General features: G+C 38.4%; 1 protein-coding gene and 1 long non-coding RNA gene across 2 annotated transcripts in view; one reads left to right on the forward strand and one right to left on the reverse strand.

Annotated features, from left to right (window-relative positions):
• The window catches only part of LOC121886832, a 124,250-nt gene that overhangs the window by 93,404 nt on the left and 14,857 nt on the right, over positions 1–15,989 (reverse strand). The window contains exon 4 of the long non-coding RNA XR_006092862.1: positions 9,160–10,677. This is a non-coding gene — a long non-coding RNA (uncharacterized LOC121886832). The remainder of the gene's footprint in view (positions 1–9,159; positions 10,678–15,989) is intronic.
• On the forward strand, positions 14,183–15,520 carry LOC121886831 (mast cell protease 1A-like). Its single transcript, XM_042397156.1, has 5 exons — positions 14,183–14,243; positions 14,326–14,473; positions 14,618–14,750; positions 14,927–15,187; positions 15,292–15,520. The coding sequence occupies exons 1-5, from the start codon at positions 14,183–14,185 to the stop codon at positions 15,451–15,453; spliced, it is 765 nt and encodes a 254-aa protein (XP_042253090.1). The 3' UTR covers positions 15,454–15,520.

Raw genomic sequence — 15,989 nt, forward strand, 5'->3', positions numbered from 1 at the left:
CTGGAGACGCTGCTGTCGAAAGAGAAGACGTGGATCCAAGAGGAGGCAGAGAAGAAAGAAGAGATCCGACGTCTTACACAGGAGAACCTCCAGCTTCAGGTACGCTGCCTCAGCTCATCTTTTTCATTCTAACAACTTATTTCAGCTAACTTGAGAGCTTTGGAAGTGAAATCACAACATGCTGTCTTTCTTTTTTACAGGAGCTCCTGATGAAAAAGAACAAGAAGAAGAGCTTCCTGAGCTAGAGCAAGAAATGACAGTAGCAGTGACAGCCCCCTCTTCCTCAACCCCTCCCCTTCCTCACCCACTCCACCCCTCTACTCTTCCACCTCCACTTCTACCCTCACCTCTACCTTTACCTTACCCCTTCCTCTGCCTCCTACCCTTACTCCTACCTTTACCCTAACTCCTTCCTCTGACCCCCAACCCTATCTATACCCTAACCCTTTCCTCTACCCCCTACCTCTACCCTTACCTTTCCTTTCATTAAAATTCACTAAATGTGACAAACTGTTTTTTAATTTTTCATTGTAAAAACTGTGATGTTTCTCACTCACACATCAGGTAAACTAAGTAGCTGCTTGGGGCTCGGTGGTGTCCAGGGAGCCTCTAAAAGAATTAGGGCCACAAAAGTCCCCAGTAACTGATAAATGACTATATCTGACGTTATTAGATTGTTTCTGATGCTTCAATGTGTAAGCAGCCTTTACTTGTGAGGCTTGTCCAGGTAGAGATAGTTTCAACTACTTTATTCTTTATTCAACTCATTTCTACTATATTAGTTCACTTGGAGCTCTGAACCTGAGATCAGGCCCCCTCCAAAGGGTCACAACATAAATAAATCACAAGAGGAAAGAAGACAAAACCAAGTTTCTGCTGCACAGTTCTCTATATTTTAAACCTCTCTGTAATTGTCATATGAACTATTATTTAAATGAAATCATGTGAGAAGCTCAGAGGGGAAACATGTCTTTGGTGGAAATGTTGACAACTTGTAGACATCTGAAATGTGACAAGGAGACACAACTGCAATGGTTTTTACAAGAGGTCCCCTGTTAGGTAGCTGCAGTAAGCCTACAGTATCCTCCAGTTTCATAAAATCCAACATGCTGTTCTCCTTTCTGCCACCAGATGTCATAAAGACCCTCCCTCATCACTATTTGGATGCAGTAAGGAGTCCCAAAGCAACTTGGAAATGGTGTTACTGCGCTTACTTGCATACTTATTAATGTCAATAATATTCATTGCCTCACATCATGATGATATTAAACACAAATAATAAATGTGATATATAAATCATTGATTTGACTGACTTGAATTTTTCAGAGCTGCTTCTCATCTTGGACCTAATGTATATGTTATTTCAGCTTTCCCTTGAAAGCAATAATAAAATAATAAAATTGGGAATCAAAGAGATGGCTTTTGTGCATGTCCAGCCCAGTCTCACAGCAGTTTGTAAAACAGTCACAAAATTTAATCTATACATTTGTGTACATGGATGCAAATTTTCCATTTTTTTTCGTGACACTCAGCACAACTTTGAAACTAACGTATTTCAGTGGGTAGTATCTTTCATGCCTCCACCACTTTTTTTTTTCTCACACTCAGGACTCGGCAGCACAGAAGCTGCATTGTTTTTTCTCATTTGTGTTTGTTTTTTTGTTTTTTTAAAATATAACCACGATTTTACTTCACATTTAATCATTAAATTTTATTCCTGTTTTTAGTTCTTTATTTTAATGTTATCAATACGGTCAGAAAAAATTTCCTCACTGTGTTCAGGTTTTCTTTTAATGTTATCCAACATTTCTCAACACAAAAACACAAAAGTGTCCTTGATAACTCATCAATATGATAGGTTAATGTTATGGCCATCACTTCTAATTGTTTCTCCTTTGATTCTGAGATCTTTTTTTTTTCAATTTTGGATAGGGGAAGGTTAGCAAAGTGCATTGTGTTGTGGGCAGATGTGGCGCGTTCAACTACTGTTCGGTGTTGTCTGCTGTCAGTGGGCTTCATTCCATTTCACATGGCCGCCAGTCCACCACAACCTGAATCAAAACGCCACTATCTCTGTTAAGAAGAGACGTTTGTAAAATGTGCAGTTGCTCATTTAATTTTATATTTCCAAGAATATGTGGCTGAGGATATTTAATATGAAATCATCTTCATTAAAACCTCCCCATGCTACATTTAATTTTTGCTCTTCTCACCTTCATATATTTCATACATTCATTTTGTCCATTGCACAGTCCACATTTCCTTTGTACAGTCAATATTTCATTTCAAGTTTTATATCCCATTTAAAACTATTACTATTCCATTCTGTAAAGATTTTAAAATTTCAATTTAATTTTCATTATTTCATTATTATTATTTTTACCTTACTTTTGTCTTTTTTTATTCTTCTGTGTTGCGTTTTTTTGAAAGCAATTCAATTCTTTGTATGTTTGCATTGGCTAATAAAACAGACTCTGATTGAATGGACTCTGTCATGCTGACATAAAATCCCAAAACCAAGAATCATAATGATACAAATAGTCTCCAGCATTGTGTAAATAGTCTATGCATATGTCAGTATTTGACGACCTGGGAGTGAGAATGGGTTTGTCTTTTCATCAGCAGAACCCTAACCCAAACACTTCAGGCCTTCCTCCAAGCCTGTAGTAATGCCCCAAACTGTCAACAGTAATGTAATATCTGAAGGTGACTCATTTCCATCACTATTTCCACTAAAAATGAAAGAACAAAAGAAACAAAAAGCTTCATTTTATATATTATATATATTTATTTTATATACACTCTCAGAAACAAGGCCTGGGATGTCTTGTGTCTATGAAATGAGAAAATTAAAACTTTGTCACAGAGCTGAACTACATACATTATTGGAAAGTTCTCAACGTGGAGAGTAACACATGTCAGTATGAAGATTCTACATGGCTCCTGCTTTTGAAATACTGACCTTTGAACCTTGACCTCAGTGTATGTTTGAAGGTTTATAATTCAGCAACAAAAGGGGCTACAGACATGGGGCCAACTGTTATAGAGAGCTTTGACTTATTTTATTCTAGGCAAACACAGTTCAGGCACAAGTCCATATATGTCTCATTTACACTAAACAAGCACAAAAATGACATTGTTATGGTGTTTGTCTATAATTTTCCTTTCTGTGCTTTGTGGTTTGGCGTTGTATATCCCTTCACCAGTATTCCATTGAAGCAAAACGGCTTGATGCTTTGCCTGTGACAGATATTGTTTTTTTTTTTTTTTTTAAAAAGAATTGACATAAACACTTTAATGGTGACCAAATGGCAACACATCAGTGTGTTGTCCTTTGTGCCTTTGATGATCGCTCTCGCAGCTATGTCGGTGTCATTAGCGCACTGAGTCAGCGTAAAAGGCAACATCGGCGGCGAGGATTTGTGGCGAGGGGAGGAGGCGCCATTAGCGAGGTGACATATGTGAGGGGACAACAGTATGGGGAGATAGGAGAAGGAAAGGGATGATTTCAAAGAGGGAGTTGGGCAGTGTTAGTCATTGGTTGACCCCTGGGGGCCCATAGTGTATTTGAATGTGAGCTAAAACATGAGACAGAAACAGTTCGGCAACTAAAGGCCAAGTTGTAAACATATGTACGTCATTGTGGGCCATGTGTAATGTCTATGTGTGTGTGTGTGTGTGCACGTGAAGTGAGCAGGGAGCTGCAGTTCTCTGTAATGTTTGTTATTATAGCACATTGTGCTTTTTTCCCTCCTCTCGCTCTTGATGCTATAATGAAATCCATCCATCCCAATTAGGAGGTGTCGCAGTCTGTTGTGGTGTCAGGGCTTGGAGAATAAGGCTGTGTGTGTGTGTGTGTATAGGCGGGTGTGTGTGTTTGTATGTGTGTGTGTGTGTGTAGGCGGGGTGTAGCATTTTCAATTGGGGCTGTACATATGACAAACAACTGTACTAATGTGTACATAAAACGGATTTAATTCAGGACAAAAGCCTTGTGTATGCGTATGGCGTTGACTGGATTTATATATCTGCCCACGCACACTAGTACTCACACACGCACGCACACCACCCCTAGATCAATCACCCCCACACATGCTGCAGGAGAGTGTTTTTGTTTTGAGAGGAAGAGGGGTTAATTACCTACATTCTTCAATCAGAAACATCTTTCCACCTTCCCCCTCTCCTACTCTTTGCTTCTTTTTAACTCTGCACTCTAAAAAATGTGGGGTCCAGCCGGGGTCCCACGCATGAAAACCAAACAAAAAAAGTTTCTTAAAAACAAATGACAGTTTCTGGGCTTTTTCCTAAACAATCAGCAAGATTTCCTAAAAAGGTACATCCAAAACTTTCTAATGTAGGTACTTATTGGGATGTTAAGAGTTCATGAACCCGGTGTGGACAAAAGTTCTTTAAAGACACATCTTGTAATTTGGTTGCAATCTAAAGAGCCAAAAATGGTTCCTTGGTGTCCCTTTTTCTTTACTTTTTAGAGTGCAAGCTAATGGGGGGGTTGGGGTGGAGGGGACAGGGGGATGAAGAGGAGATGAGGGGGTTAAAGTCCCAGGGAGACTCAATGGGGACCAGCTGCAGGGTACTGGACAAAGGCCAGGGAATGTCACGGATGGATAGAGAGAAGACTAGATACCCCCAGGAGAGGAGAGGAGAGCAGAAGAGAGGAGAGAGAACAGGAGTAACATTGCAATGAGGAGAGAGGCAACAGGGTGGGGTGGGGTGGGGTGGGGGGAGTAGAGATAGATAAATGTTGCTAGGACAAGAAAAAGAGGTATTGAAATCACATGGATGCCACATCCACACTAAAGATGGGACATCAACAACTTTAACAGCTTTTCTAATGGTCCAAGTAACTAAACACTATCAGCTAACAGACATCTGTTAATATCAAACGTTTCCTGGATGAAAGTGACGCAGTGACCGATGACTACAGTGGAGTATTGTTGCTTCAAATCCTGACTAAGTGGAAGAATATATTGAGCAATGTGCTTCTTTGCTTCTTTTAAAAATAGGGTCACAATTTATCATACATGAACACTGAAACCGTTTTTTGCCATTTTTCCTCCGGCTATAATTTGCCATTAACAGATCCTTTCAATGTCTCTGATGGAAGTGATGGGGAACAACATCCATGAAATACCCTTAGCAATGACCCATGAAGAAACAAAAGTTGGGTGTTCTCATGTCAGTACAAACAGATTAAACATATTTCTATTAAAAAAAAAAGTAATTTAGCTTGATGCAGGAACTGCCAAAAAGCAACAGGCACATAAACATAAGCGCAGCCAGTCATCTCTCAGCTCCAGCTATTTATTCTGCCAGCAGAAAGACAGCGCTGTGGCAACTGTGTCTGAATAAACACCTATCGGGATGGTTGACCAAAGACAGATTTATACTGAGGGCATTTAGTGGTTGATTTAACTGTCAGCAGTAACATCAGGAAAAAAAAAATACCTTTCATTAACAACCACCTTTACAGAGTAGAGGTCATTATCTCTAATGAACACAAGTAATAATAATGTAATAGAAGGTGTAGACATGAAGTCAAGATTTTCCACCAGAGGCATGGGAAGGAGGGAGAGGAGCTGCCGTAGCTTTGTCTCGTGTCTGTTCAGCAGCTTTGCTTGTGTTTTGTGTGTTTTGCGGGCAGTTTAAAGCTCTGATACGGGCTGAATGTGGGTTCGGTAGCAAAGTGCGTTGATGAATACTGTCGTCTTTGTGGAGCGTTGCTGCCACCATGTGCTATAAATATGAAAGTTCATTCTACAGGGTCAGCTGGAGCCAAACACTCTTAGCAAGATGCTGACTAATACACACTGAAAGATAACATGAACAGAAGGTACACCCACTACAAACATCTTTACATTTCAAATTGACAAAATACTAAATATGGATGTGTTTCCTCTAAATAGCTTAGTTTACTCTTGGTACTCAGCAGTGATTGTATAGTGACTTGAACTCATTCACTATACATGTATGTCATTTACTTGTCATTTCCAGTGACTACTACACTTATTAAGTGTTTTGTAAGCTTGGCAACAGCACAGTAAAAAGTATACAATATATCTAGGAGGCTGTTGAGACTAATGTGTTATATTGGATTGCATTACAGTATATTGTCAAAACTATGTGTAGAGGAGGAGCAGGGTGACAGCAATGAGACAAAACATTACATGAGCCAAGAATTTAGCAGTAATTAGCAGTCACATTGTTTTCTGTTAACATTAAGTTAATATCCAGTGTTGGAAGAAGTATACCACACTGTAAAAACACTGTCAGCAAAATTTACTTTACGTATCAATAGTTAAAAGTACTCAGCGCAGAAAACTAGTCCATGTGAGTGTTTTACAATTAGCCTATATATTGTATTATTAGATTATTATTATTGCATTAATGTGTAAGTATTACTCCTCGTTACTGTTGAAGCTGGTTTAGGTGAAATTAAGAACTAAGAACTATTTTATATATTGTTGGGTTGCTTGTTCTATAACAATGACTCATATTTTATAAGCTAAAGTAACTAGTATAGCTGTTGCTGTTGTAGCGAATGAATGTAGTGGAGTAAAAAGTACAATATTTCTATTAGGTGATGACTTAGGTGACATGAAATGAAAATAACTCAAGTAAAGTACAAGTACCTCAATATTTTTTTACTTAAGTACAGGTGAGTAAATTAACTTACACTCCATCACTATTAAAATGTTAACCAAAAGGTATGCTTATATGGTGATGTTCAATCATCATTTGTTAATAGACTGAGTTAAAATTATCCGAGCAGATTTTCAGGGAAAGTTGAAAATCACGTACATAATGAGTGAGTTTTTGCAGCTCACTAGAGCTTGGACAAGTGACTTTAAACTAACCCTGTTATATACATGTTGTAATTAATATGACCGATGGGTTGTTTATTACAGAAATGCTGCAGTGCTATTGATCTTTATACTTTTAAAACTAAAAAAACTATAAAGTTCTACCTCTGTGAAAACAGAAAATTGACCACTCCTCATCTAATCTTCAGCTGTTCTCTTCCTAAATCACACAATGTACCCTCAAAGCATCTTGATGCATTGTTCTAATCAAGTTGTCAGCTCACCAATGGACCAACTGCCACCAAACTATTAATTGAACTAAACTAAAATTGATGTTAAAGAGAGCCAACAAGAAATAATGCTATGTTACATGCTGCCCTCTTGTAATACGATAAAGCTTAAAGGTATCAGGTTCTTTCTAATAAAAATCCAACATGAACAATGAGGAAAAAAACTAACTTATGCAGGCCGGCTGGGCCGAGAGCTTTTTTTAAACAATGCAATCTATATCTCATTGACAACCCACTCGATCTTAATCTCCGTCTGTTCCTCTTTCAGCAAGTATCTACTTATAGCAGCAACTGAGGCAAGACTCAATTTCTGAGAAAGCACCCACTAGAATTCTATAAAGACACTGAATATTGACGGAGGATGCATACACATCTGCCAAGCTGCAACTATTTTTTTTTTTTTTTTAGAAATACAAGGAGAAATCTTGGCAAACATCTTGGCGAGAAAAAACAATTTGTATAAAAAGAGAGAAAGTCATATTCTCTCTTTTTGTTTGAGTAATATTCTAAAACAGATTACAATTATTCAATTTCTGCTGGTTCCAATACTTTATCGAAACAACATGCATGCATTATGCTTACTAAATATTTAATACAATTTCAAATCCAAGATGACACTGCATCATTACATCAAATACAAACATTTTAGATGTCTCATTTATTTTTGACATTTCCAAATTGTATCTTAAAGCTGCACAAATCAGTATTTTTACATTTAACATGGATCAAATGACTATGAGTAATGGAAAAGGGGTTGTTCATAGTGACAAACTGATAGAGACAAATCACCCAACTCTGCACTCCTTCTCATGTCAACGAGGTGTTTTAGAATCTTTTAGCTCATTATTTTGGTTTTACAACCTACAACTTAACTGTCTCAGTTCAGACCTAGACCCAGCAGTCAGCTGTTTTCAGCTCTATGCTATTTGCATTGCTTTTTTTTAAAGTTGGCATCTAGCTGGTGGGTGTAATGGAGTATTTAGCAGCTAAAGACAAGGTAAGGGGGCTGATATTTTCCCCAGGAATGACTAAAGATAAAAAGGTGAGTAACTTAGATTTGTCAGGTTGCCAGAGACACAACTCCAAATGAATGACAATGTTGCTCCATGTTTGCTGGATGTGTAAATAGCATGTTAGTACTTGCTAACATGTTATATACTTATACAGTAAAGTCATATCATCTTAATGTATAGGGTGATAATATGTCAATGTTGTGTTTACAGCTTGCTCAGCTGCCCCCAAATAGCCAAAAATAAATTAATCCAACTTTAAGTCCCCCCTCCCCCCCTTCAAGTTGATGTGTCTATCCATGTAATGTCAGAGGTCAAGCGGGAAACAACCACATCAAGACAGGAAGAGTGAAGTTTGAATCAAAAGTAACGCTAGCCTATACAAATGGATAAAAGCCCCAAAAAGTGAAATTTTGGAATGGAAAAGGTCAGAGAGGAAAAGAAAAAAAAAATCTCATAGCCGATGCAGCAAAATGTTTTAAGTTAACACATTTATTCAAAATAATGATGCCACTGCCACACAAAATCCTGGTAGCGTTAGCATGCCTCACCGCGATGATAACATTAACAGTCCATCACCAAATGAATATGAGGAGGAAAGAGTCTGGACAGATAAGCAGGCTGATTCCAGTGGAGAGCAGAGGCAAGAAGAGGAGGCTGCTGAGGATGAACGAAAGGTGTGTGACAACCTCCCAGCAGGTGATACTGCTAACGTTAGCTCATGTACTGACAGTGTTAACAGCGGAGTTCCCGACATGACCATCTCCGTTACGCAAGTGGCATGTGAGCGCAGCTTTTCAACTTTAAAATTCATCAAGAATAGATTACGGAGCACTACATCTTGATGCATTCATGCTTATGGCTACAGAAAATACATTCTTATGGCTTTGGACACTGATGGAATAACATAATCAACAGGATGGCAGAGAAGAGTGCCAGGACATGCTATTCTATTTACTGCTTAAGGCCGCTGTGCTATGCTGTTTTTGTAAATGATGTCAAAGCGAGAATGTTATTATGGCTCAGCTTATTACTCACTCTGGGTTCGCTCCAATGGGGTGCAGGCATGCTGCTTGTCACAGCCTGATAATAGCAGTGAATGAATGTTTAAATAGTGTCGGTAGCATGAAATCCTGACTGTTAAGCCTGATGTGTGAATTGCATTAGATGAGCTGTGAACACAAGGTCGGTTGATCGACTATAAATAGCTCTCACATTTCCAGATCATCATAGCAAGGCTTTTGTCCAGTGTGAAAATTGAGTTTTGGCTCTTTTGTTTCATGATGACAGCATTGCATTTTGTCATAGACTATATTCATGACATATAATTATGTCATATTTATTTTATTTGTGAAGTTACGGATTGTAGCAAAAGTGCGCTGAGAGCTGGGCTGCCCATATCAACTGTCAAACAAATAAAATCTTAAGTGCACCTCTTGGAGTGCCGACTTTTCCTCTAGGCTATTTTTTGGCTATTTATTTATTACATTACTTTATGAAACCCTGTAAGTACACATGTTGTTAGGGTGCCAACTTGATATCTATTGCTTAGTTTATGTATGTTATAAATAGCCTGATATTGCTTCATAAGTGTGTATGTTGGAGAAAAACGGGGCCGGTCCACACGAAAATTGCCAGGGCCGAATTTTGTTCCCAGTCCGACCCTGCTACATGCTGTATGTACCTTTAACTGCTTTTCAAAGACACCCTTCATAAAAAGGACTTGACAATAAAGTTGTCAGATGTGTGTGATTCAGGAAGCATGCCAACTGTCAACATAATAAAATTATAATAAATAACAACCCCTGAGTAAAGCTAATGAGATGGATTCTGTCCTTCAGTGAAAGCTGTTTTTTCATACTGTACAGGACTGAACAGCAGCAACTGGCTTCTTCTGAATAAAGGGAAACAAGTGATGGAGAAGGAAAAGCGAGGCAGTTATACTGTGTAAAGGGAAATTGTCTGTTAAACCCAGTTTATTTTGTCCTAAAACATCATTAATGAGAAGCAGGGATGTTGAAGCTGAAGGCACAGAGATTAGTGCTGACATACTGATTTCACACATTGCACGTTGTAATTGAAGATGACCTGGAAAAACACCACATCACAGCTAACTACTAATCATCCCTCCGCAGTGCACAGCATGCTAATCAGCTGGAAGACATTGTAGGGAGTGATGAGGATAAACGCAGCTGAAACAAAGGGGACGTTGTTGTGTCAGATTGATTGCTACAGTCTGTTACTAAGCTCAAGAAACACCACAAGGCACCCTTCTAACATGAATTTAAAGAAAACGGAGATAAAGACGTGACTACTACTACTATTGCTACACTCACGCATAGTTGGGAAGTAGGGGTGGTGGGCGTGCTGAGGTGGCTAGCAACTTATAGTCTCATTTTCGTTGTTGCATCCCAACAGAATTAAATTATGTCGAACAGCGCAAGCTTACCAGGTGATGTGTTGTATTGATGTATGAGTGTTGGACTCAGCAGTGGCTTATGCAGCTGGATCCTGGTGAAATCACTTCCTCCTGATCACTGGGAGTGATGAGTTTGCCTACAGAGAGGAGGTAAGAGCCCTGACGTCATGGTGTCAGAACAACAAGCTTCATCACAATGTCTGTTGTGTGGCAGATAAGAATTAAAATAGTTATGCAATTGTTTTCCTTGTATTCCATTTTTCATAACACATAATTTCATTGTTATTTCAGCTATGCTGCTGAGGTAATCAGAGTGAAGAGTATGCGATACAAATAGTATAAATAGGTAATGCAGGTTCTGGTCTGTTTGGGATAATTGTGCGTCAATCTACTGGTAATGCCTCAGGGCTCCAGTAGGGGGAATCATGCTCCTCTCCCTCACTCAATACAGACAAGTGAAGGTGAGAGCTGTGTGCTAGTTTCTTCATGCCTCTCCCCTCACTATTCCCCTGTTTAAAGACACAACACAAGACTGTGGAGATAGTCAGCAGCTTCAGGTTCCTTGGGTCCAAATCAGGGAGGTGGTCTACTCACACTGAGTCAGTGGTGACAAACCAGCACCTCTTCTTCCTCAGGAGACTGAGGAGGTTTGGCATGGACAGGAGGATACTTCTACAGATCTACCATTGAGCGTGTCCTCTCTGGCTGCATCACAGCCTGGTATGGGAGCAGCTACAAGCAGGACCACAAAGTCCTGCAGAGAGTCATCAAAGCTGCTCAGCACATCGCCAAGTCTGAACTGCCATCCAAACAGGACCTCTGCACCCAGAGGAGCACGAGGAAAGCTGGAAAAATCATCAAGGACCCCAACCATTCCAACTATAGACTGTTTTCACTGCTACCATCAGGCAAGCAGTAGAGAGGCATCAGAGCCAGATCCAGCAGGCTCAGAGACAGCTTCTGTCCTCCAGCCATCGGACTGTTCAACTCTTTGGACTTTGTGAACATTTGTAACACCCACACACCCACACACACATAGTCTCTCTCTCTCTTCCTCTCCTTCATCCCCCCCCCCCACCAAACACACAAACTCTCTTCCCCAGTACATAATATTTATATTTTTATCAAGTACTCATCACACATCATTTATGTGCAATACACTATTAATCTATTTATCACCATGTGAAATACCGCACCTGCACACCAATTTGTATATAATGTATATTTGTATATATTTTAATTTGTATCTCTTCTCTTTCTCTTCTCTCTCTCCTTTTTTTATAACTAAGTATTTTGTTATATACTCTAACTGGTACTAGAGCTCAAAGAAGCCAGATTTCACTGCCTTCAATGTTGCCATCTGCTGTGTTGCTTTGCATGTGACAATAAAAACTCTTGAATCTTGAATGATTAGAGACCCTAACCCTAACCCTAACCCCTAACCCTAACCCTAACCCTTTCAGTACCACCCATCACCCTAACCCTAACCCCACCCTAACCCTAACCAATGAATGGCGGAGTAATATTTTTAGTGATGAGGCTTGTTTCATTTGAGCACGGCTAGGTGGGCTGTCATGCTGATTTGAGCACGTTCTAAATGTCTAGTTGACCAATCAGATTGCTCGGTCGGAACTACGTGTTGTATAATTTAGGCTTGTGACAGTGGCAGTGTAACTTGTGTAATTTCTCACTCACTCTCACACACACTCTCTCTCTTTTCCTATGCATATGTGTACAAGACCTACTAGAAGCAGCCACTTTGTTGTTAAAAGTGTTTTGTGGAGCCATGACATGTTAAAAAAACACATCAGTATTAAGAGCAAGTACTGTAGTTTTCCTAATATGTAGTCTATCTATTGAAATAGTTGGTGCCCCTCCAATTTTTTACATATAAAAATGCCACTGTATACAGACATATCTAAATTTATTCCCTGGATCAATGCGATTCTCAAGAGAAAGAATTGTTGAATGTAACAATCTTACAAACTGTGTTTGAGTTGTGCATGTATTAAATTTGATTGTATTATGGCTGTATTGCTTTGTCTAACTCACTTTGTCAGTTTGCTCTTTGACCTAAATGCAAAATAAAATCTCAATTCAAATTGTGACTTCTTTCATTAGTAGACACAAATGCAATCAGTCATTTTTTTAACAGGATGAACACACTGAGCTTTTTCTAATGAATCTGTGAATGACTTCTGACTTTTCTATTGCTCCATGAGGTTCACAGATTCAGACCTCACAGCCTGCGCCTAAAAGGCCACACTGAGTCCAACACAAATCTCACAAGTGTTTGTATATAGAATGTTTGCATAAAACTAACAGCATCAAAATTCAAAAAGTTTTATGACACAAAGATTTTCTAAAATTCTAAATTAGAACGAGTATAACGATGCTCCTTTAGACTGCTAGCAGTGAAGTTATGATCAACAGTTTAAATCTAAATACATCATTTTCAGTTTCATTACGTGTTTCATTATGTGAGAACATCAACACTCACATCTGCAGCTGGAAACTTTGGTTTCTGTGGTTCATTTTTCACACAGTGTTTAAGTTGGTTGTGTCACGTATATCCACACAAAAGAACATTGTTGTATCTGTGTTCATCTTGTATAAAGCTTAACTGACTAGAGATCATCTAATGTGGTTATGCAGTATCCACAAAGCTGTCAGAGAAGGTAAACCAAAAGGGTATAACATGAACTAAATCTAGAGAATAAAAGTGCAAAAATGAAAAGGAACGGTAAATTGAATGAACAGTGCAGAAAGGAGAAAAGATTTGTGCAAATCTATTAAATGCATGACAAAGACTGGATCACTATTTTGTTTTTTTGACTTTTGTTTCAAGACTACGACACAAGCAATATGTCAGTAAATAAAGTGCGGAAAATAGGTCTTACAAATGTGCTTGTGTGATATGTAATCCACTATATCTGTCACTGAGAGGACTGTTACTGTGTTTACTGTGTTGTCAACCTAACTACCTGGCTTCAAAATGAGACAAAAAAGAAGCTGCAAAAACAGTTTTTCCTGTAAAACTTAATTTCATCATTTTGTGGTTTGCTTAAAGTCAAAGTACAATATATCACCAACAATATCCATAACTACCAGACGAAGCACACTTCCCTGAACTGTCTGCATCACTTTGTAAAAGTCTGTGGAACATTTGTACAATTTTCCTAGCCAAATTTCGCAATCACACCACATTAACAAAACCACTTAGATTCATCTAACTAAAGTTAATTTCAAGATGGCTAAGTAGTATCTTAACAGTGAGAGAAGGTCTTAAAATGCCCAGAGAGACTGAACATGTCATAGATGCAGAGAAGGAAAAATGATGAATGAATAGATGGATTAATGTGTGTTAAGCTCATCACATACTGATCACATAATGTAAGTGCCTCTAACTGTTGAGGCAGCAGAACCATAAGCACTATATTTACTGTAACAATGGCAATACTGCATGATCATGACTCATGCACTCATCACTACAAGTCAATTAAAGTTGCACTGCTGCAAAGAGGATGTGACTAAATATTTGAAGGTGGTAGATGCAAACCACAGGGTCGCTTACTGAGGAAACTGCTTTATAAAAGGGTCTATGTTACACTTCAAACACCAAAGGTTGTTTTACCTGCCGGTATGATGCATAGTCTGCATACATTGCTGTTTTTTCTTCTCCTGGCATGTCTAGGACGGAACAGTAAGATGGCTGAATCTAATTATTATTCTCCAGAGTGCAAATGGGACATTAACTCATCCTTTTTTTCCTGTTGTCTTTTCAGCACTGGGGAGTGAAATCATAAATGGGAAAAAGGTCCCGGAGAACTTAATGCTGTATATGGCCTCCGTACAGAACGACAGATATCATGTATGTGGAGGATTCCTTATCAATGAGGAATTTGTAGTCACTGCAGCGCACTGTGATGACTCGTGAGTTACCTTTCCTCTTCAAGAAATCCTTAATTCATTTTATTAAAAAATAAAATAAAAATTTCAGTTTTATATATTTTGTTTATTTTTTTGGTACAACTTAAGAAAAAGCTACTGACAATGTTTCAATGATCACTCATTTAGGAATCCTACACATGTTGTTCTTGGCACCCACGATCTCAATAACGTTAATAACAAGATGAGATACAGAGTAAAGAGATGCAAACCTCCATCTTACAGTAATATCGAATCTGGTAATGACATCATGCTCCTCAAAGTAAGTAGAAATTTCATTAACTGTCTCAGACAAAATCACATGTTTTTACTGTAAAAAAAAAAAAAAGAATACTTATTTTATAGCATACTTATGTGAACATTAAAAACTAGAAAAGACAAATTTTATAGCACAATATAAAATTTGTCTTTTTATATAAAATCTATTTGTGTCTCCAGCTGTCTGAGAAAGCTCGACTGGGCAACAGAGTACAACCAATTCGGCTGCCAAAGACCGAGATGAAAATGAAAGATAAAGCAAAGTGTCGTGTAGCTGGATGGGGTCAAATGGGAACTGGTAAAGGTGATGCTGTGCATCTGCAAATGGTGGATGTGCCTATCATTAACCTGAATGACTGTAAGAAGAAATGGGCTCCATTTAAGCTTCCTGACAATGTTATTTGTGCAGGTGGAGATGACACAAACAAAGGATTCTGTCAGGTATGTTTTATGTAATTTTATAGAAAATGGTTTCTAGTTTAAAATAGTACACACATCTTTAATCAAATAATGACCAAACAAATAATGATACTTCTTGCTCACAGGGTGATTCTGGTGGCCCTCTGGTGTGTGGTAAGGTGGCAGTAGGTGTTGTGTCTTTCAACAACGACAAGAACTGTAACTACCCAGATGTACCCAACGTCTATACAGACATATCCAAATATCTTGACTGGATCAAAGAAATTCTCAAGAAAAAGAACTGTTAAACGCACTGCAACAATGTGCATCAGCACATTTGTTTTGTTCAGGTATTGCTATGTTTAATTCACTCTGTCAGTGTCTGCTCTTAAACTGAAATGCAAAATTCAACTAAGTTTCAAATTTCAAATGCTGTATTTTGTTTCCAGTTGTTACAAGACGAGACACAGACGATATTTCAGTGAAAAAAATTCATTCCAAAAAATATTTCTGAAATGTTTCAGGGTATGTTTGATGTAGAATATACAGTGTATGAATTCAACAATATATAAATTCCTTCTATAGTTCCTGTGGCTGATCTGTAGCAGAGATGTGCAGAGAGCTCAGTATTTGCATTTGTGTCTGTATTTGTTGAGGCAGCAAAATTATTTGTATTTGTATTCGAATAAAAGTGGAAAGAGGCTTAAAAATCCTGTTTTTGTTTTTATTACACTTTTAATTTTAGAAAATTAAAGTGTTACAATATGTGTTCATGAATAAACTACCTTATGAAGAAGGTCCCCACACTGGGTTCAAACTGGAGCCTCCCAGATCATAGATGACT

Source organism: Thunnus maccoyii, chromosome 20 (genome assembly GCF_910596095.1).
Source record: "Thunnus maccoyii chromosome 20, fThuMac1.1, whole genome shotgun sequence".
Lineage (NCBI taxonomy): Eukaryota > Metazoa > Chordata > Actinopteri > Scombriformes > Scombridae > Thunnus > Thunnus maccoyii.

What these genes read in the sequence shown, in the direction of transcription:
- LOC121886831 (XM_042397156.1), top strand. Translation starts at nt 14,183, where the DNA reads ATGATGCATAGTCTGCATACATTGCTGTTTTTTCTTCTCCTGGCATGT. An exon ending in GGCATGTCTAGGACGGAACA is followed by an intron (nt 14,244 to 14,325) that starts GTAAGATGGCTG and finishes TTGTCTTTTCAG; the next exon opens with CACTGGGGAGTGAAATCATA. An exon ending in CAAACAAAGGATTCTGTCAG is followed by an intron (nt 15,188 to 15,291) that starts GTATGTTTTATG and finishes TCTTGCTCACAG; the next exon opens with GGTGATTCTGGTGGCCCTCT.